Here is a 5,399-nt window from a genome sequence, read left to right as displayed (position 1 = left end):
GATAGGGAGGAGGAGGAGTGGTATGGGGTGTGACGGAGCCCCTCTCCTCACCCTCCACATGGGTGGACCAAAACGATCGCTGCCATGCCAGTCCGTTGCTGAGTTAGGGGAGGGATAGTGGGGGGAGGAAGGTGGCCCATCGTCACCATCATTTTTCGTCATGATCTTCTACTTCCCCTTCCTCTCACCAATTGGTGGCATCAATAGGGGGAAAATAAAAAAAATTCAAATAATTTTAATTATTCTAGGGGGTACCTATGGGACATGAAAGGGGGGGAGGTATTACAAAAATGATCTTTTAGAGGGAGAATCATGTATTTTCCCTTTGGTTTGAGTTGATCTAATCGATGCATGGATCCTTATTTCATCGGTGAAACCATTAGAGGATAGATCATGGGAATAAACCACTAGAGGATAGATCACAAGGAGTTTCCTTCCTTGATGTTGGATGGCCTACCTTTATGCTTTTTGGGCACAATCTAGAGTCCCTTCTTGAGTGACCCAATAGTATAAGGGGATCACATACTTGATTTATTTTGTGACTAGAATGTAGTCTTTTTTGTTGTTTGGATGGAGGTGTTAGTATATTTTATACAATTGAATAGCACAAGGGGTTTTTTTTGTCCCATACAATGACATCCCCTAGCTCTCTTTCATAACAATCTAAAGATCATTCAGAAGTTTTCCAACAATGTGAGGGCACCTTGCTTAGTGACCAAAGTGTGGTCTCTATTGGAAAACCCCTGAATGGTCCTTAGATTATGCCCAAACAACATGAAGGGACCTCATTTGTAACTAGAATGCCGTCCCTTCATGTTATTTAAGCACAGTTTTGATCTTTCTATTTTGTTTGCTCAACCTTTTGGAGTCCTTTACTTTGTTAATTCTTGTGTATTTCTATTTATTAAATGTCATCCACAAAGCAAGCTACAAGAATGTGCTCCACTAATAATCCATGCATTGCCTATGGTATAGTGATACAAGAGGAAGTTCCTACCTATATCTCCCAACACAAACTACATGACAAATTGCAAGGCCCTATCTCCTTAAGAGGGAAAGACATGACCAGTTTGAAGTCAACTCCTTGATTTGAGGAAAAAACGTGACTAGTTTGAAGTCAACCATGAAGCACCAATATCAGTAGGATAGGCTAATTTCGAACAAACTTAGGAGTATAATGGGTCGCTACGTGTTACCATTACAAAGCTCACTTTTCAACAATGGGTTGTTTGTAATGTCTAGATACAAAGAGAGCACCAAGAGAGCAAAAATGTCTAGATACAAAGTTTTAATGTGCTTGTATGGCTCAAAAGGATTTCTATCATGTGTGTTGAAGAATCTATTTCTTTAATGTGCTTGTATCGCTCAACATGTTTTATTGCAGGCATGGTGAAATGAAGGGGTTCCTCAACCTCAAGCCAGGGGAGGAAAAACAAATCCTATAGAGAGAAATGTTGAGCAAGAAGAAAAGATGAATATTACTCCAACTGAAGCAATTGGTGATACTCCCAATCTAAAAGAAAATGAAATAGGTGACGATCAAGGTACTAGTACATCCAATGCTAGGGAGAACAAAGAGTGGGAGGATTTGGATAATGATTGCATTATTCCTCAAGCCATGGCAAGACCTTATGGTTCTGAAATCCTTCAAGTATTGACAGTCAATCTAGGTAGGGTCTCCCCCTTGATTCCTTTGTGTCAATGCATATGCAATCAAAGGGTGAGGGAGCTTAGAGAGGATTTGTCTATGTTGAAGGTTGCATTTGAGAATGAGGGTTACATACCCACCAAAGGCTCTTTTGACCTCTCACTAGCCTTTCTAGATGGAACACAGCAAGAGGTGGATGACAAGATTGTCTCTATGTGGGACAAAAAATAGCAATTAGAAAATGAGGAGTTCAAAAAGGAGTTGGAAGGAAATGAGTTGGCGCATTCTTACTAACAAAATGTTTTATGTTTGGGAGGGAAACCACAGGACTACAACATGGATGCATACTATTAGTGAGCTATATAGAAATAGTAAGGCAAAACATGTGAGAGTGCATTCACAGTTCATTTCACCATCGAAGCCCAAGGATGAGCTACTCTTGATTGCAACTTTGCAAAGATTCAACTTGTAAGTTGTTTGTGGTATTTATGTCTTTTTATGCTTCAATATGTGTGGTACTTTTGTAACTACTTTCACATCCATGGGTTTCAAAGATGTGCCATTCATGTTGTGGATCTGATCAGTTTTAAGTTCTCATTGGGGTACATACATGTGGTTGCAAAATTATAGGCTAAATGAGGATGTGATTGTCGTCACAAACCTCAAGGATTACTTGTTCCATACAAGTACCTTGTGTTCATGTGATGAGCAAGAATTTATTGATAGATTCACTAACGAGGAGAAAAGGTCTATTAAAAAAGCATAGGCCTTGGAAGCAAGCACAGGAAGAAGAGTGTGGTATCATCCTTGGTTGTATAGTTTATTATAGTAAATTATAGACTTTTGTTTTGTGACTTGTGCCTCTAGTAAATTCTGGTTTGACATTGGTCCTCCTTTCTTATTTTTAGGGTAAGTGGAAGGATAATTTTGAAATGGCATGCAAAAAGATCCCTTCTAATTTTCTAAAGGATGAGATTGAAGCAAAGGTGAATTTGGCAAAGGCTGTCACCAAAACTCATAGTAGAAAAATGACACGGGTAACAAGTTTTAAATAATGGAGTCTCATTTCTAGATATGCTACTCATGCATAGCAAATGTCCTACTGAATCAAGGTTATGTATTTCTAGATTTTGGCTATGCTAAACCCTTCATTAGACAATGATGGTTTAAAACACTATGGAAACTTCCCTTTGAAGATGTGAAGTTCAAGATAGCAACAGAGAAGTTATACTCCATTGCTTCAGCTACACATTCTATGCAAAAGAAATTATCACTCTTGTCATTGCTTGGTGCAAATGAGAATTTGAGGCATAGCTACAGGATGCTCATAGGTGATCATTTCTTTAGACCATGGTTGGCAAAGCAGGTATGGACGGATCAAGTCTTAGAAGAGGCTTGTTGATTGTTGAAGCAAGTAATTGAGTCAAATGTTGCTAGAGAGAGGATTGAGCTTCCAGCTGAGATCACATTGGATCAATACTTCTTGGATGTTATGGCCAAATATAAAGGAGTACTTTTTCTTCCTCTCCAAAGAGTGATGTTTGTGGCTACTCTTGCAACTAAGCATGTAGACATGCAAAATGCCTCTAGATGGCTAATATAAAAAATTGTTTCTTGTTTGTTAGGTTCTTTAAATGAATGTTTTTTATAGTTACCATATTTTTTGTTTTTGGAATTAGGTTTCTTCTTACATTGGTTGGGATGAAGAAAATTCCATCATTGCTTGACATTTGCAAAGGCTTGGACAATCATCTCTCCTGCCACCTATTGCATGTATACCTCACCAATTTTAAGGGAGGATAACAAGGTAGAAGTTTCCTTCACATTGTCCGACTAGGAGTGCAAGCATTGCCATTTGTGGTTAGACATGAAAAAGGGTGAATGCCTAGAGGAAGAGAAGGAGACATATATTAGGCACTTGAAGGGAGAATGCAAGTCATATTCAAGCTCGTCAAGCAATTTGGATGAGCAACAGTGAAAGAAGCTAGAGGAGGAGTCGAGGCAGATCAAAGAGAAAGAAGAGGCTGAGAGACTAATGAAGTGCACCAAAGGGTAGAAATCCTACTGAATGATTGGATCTAGGAAAGACTATGCTCTCATGTTGGACTAATTCATTGTTATTGGGAATTTTATATATTTTCTTTCTTTTTGCTAGTTTGTATGTAAGACCCATTGGGATGTTGTTTATGTAGAGTGCACATTTGACTACATGTGCCCTTTGAACATTTTCATTAGCTTGAAAATAAAACCCTTGAAGTCACACATCAATGTGGCAATATGATTATATTCAGCTAGCAAGAGAATTGCTTGCTAGAAATTTCAATGAGTGTTTTGAGGTGATGACGAAGTTCTAGCTAGAAGTGGATGGTGGAAAGAAGCTAAGAAATTCAAAGCCAAGCTCTTGGAGTATGGAGTATTGTTTCATTGATCTTCCCATAGGCTCCCATGTAGTGGGTTTTGATGACATTCCTCCATGGAATAGTCTATCAAGCGAGCATATCAAGTCAACATTAAAAACAGTGGCAAGTGCAGTTACGGATGACTTGGGATGGGTGCTTGTTATTTATATCCCTTGATGCCTTGGAGTTATGGAGAAAATGGCATCATGTGCAAGATTGGAGATAGGTCTCAATGGGGGCGACAGAGTGTTTGGAGCCTTAAGTACAAAAAACATGGAGTCTCCTTCAAGATATGAAGTGTTTTTCATGTTTCTTGGTTGTTCATTAATGATTCCGTTTTAGTTGCAGTATATTGATTAAGTGTATTTGTGTTTACACATGTGATGTCTTTCATAAGGTTGGAAAGAGACCAAAATATGACATTGAAGCCACCTCAAAGGTAGGAAAAATAATTAGTATACCCTTATTCAATAATGTTATTTATATATAAGTTTCATTGTTTGCTTTGAATACTAAAAAGGGTAATTGTATATTATGATGCCATGGGTTGGGGATGCCTTGCAAGAAGATTTGATAGAGGACGTCATCCACCATTACTTGCCCTTGTCTTTGAAAGCATAGCATGATGGCAAGAGTGGTAGATGGCATGGGCCACTAGAGAAAAGTGACTCACATATGGTGGATGGTGTGGGCAAGAGTGGCAGATGGCGTGGGCTACTAGAGAAAAGTGACTCACATATGTTGCTATTCATGGAGGCATTTTTCCCTCCTAATGGTTGTGTACTTGAGCTTAGGGGAGGAACTTCACCTTGCATGAAGGAAGCCACGCATACTGGATGCCCTTGCATGGTGATAGAGAGTGATGCTGAGATATGTGAAAAGTATATGCTTCATTTTTTCAATAGTTACTATGACACAGATACAATTGGAGCTATGGATGTTGACACTGAGGCAAGGAAGATGCTGAGGCATTCATGTCTGATGTCCCATCTGACTAGTCAATGAATGAGTTCAATGTCTTAAGTGTATCTTAGTAATATTATTTTCTACAAAATTAAATTTACCCGTCGTAGCTATTTGCCATGTTATGTAGAGGACATGGCCAAAAGCACATAGCAATCACTTTAGCATGTGACATAGGTAGTGTCAAAAGAAGAAGAAGACCAAAATGTATTTTCATTTATGACAATGTTGTGGAGGATTAAGTTTTATTGGCTTCATGGTTACCAACAACCGTGCATAGTTATACATTTTGAATATACTTCAATTTCTATCATTCATTAATGATGGTGCCAACGTTATGCTACTTGCGCTCCATTCTAATCAATATTATGACATAGGTAGTGCCAAAA

At 38.6% G+C, this 5,399-nt stretch overlaps 1 protein-coding gene across 1 annotated transcript; it reads left to right on the top strand.

The window, feature by feature from the left end:
* The first annotated feature begins 3,515 nt into the window (after positions 1-3,515).
* Positions 3,516-5,052, top strand: LOC148035324 (uncharacterized). Its single transcript, XM_087680803.1, has 3 exons — positions 3,516-3,603; positions 4,088-4,206; positions 4,669-5,052. Exons 1-3 carry the CDS (start codon positions 3,516-3,518, stop codon positions 5,050-5,052), a joined length of 591 nt encoding a protein of 196 aa, XP_087536929.1.
* The last annotated feature ends 347 nt before the right edge of the window (positions 5,053-5,399 follow it).

This window comes from Lygodium microphyllum, chromosome 6 (assembly GCF_053477565.2).
Source record: "Lygodium microphyllum isolate KBCC chromosome 6, Lygodium_microphyllum_v1.1.10, whole genome shotgun sequence".
Lineage (NCBI taxonomy): Eukaryota > Viridiplantae > Streptophyta > Polypodiopsida > Schizaeales > Lygodiaceae > Lygodium > Lygodium microphyllum.
Note: the sequence above shows the minus strand (reverse complement) of the source record. Positions and strands in the feature narration are given on the sequence as shown.

What these genes read in the sequence shown, in the direction of transcription:
- LOC148035324 (XM_087680803.1), top strand. Translation starts at nt 3,516, where the DNA reads ATGAAAAAGGGTGAATGCCTAGAGGAAGAGAAGGAGACATATATTAGG. An exon ending in GTCATATTCAAGCTCGTCAA is followed by an intron (nt 3,604 to 4,087) that starts GCAATTTGGATG and finishes ATCTTCCCATAG; the next exon opens with GCTCCCATGTAGTGGGTTTT. An exon ending in ATGACTTGGGATGGGTGCTT is followed by an intron (nt 4,207 to 4,668) that starts GTTATTTATATC and finishes TTGAAAGCATAG; the next exon opens with CATGATGGCAAGAGTGGTAG.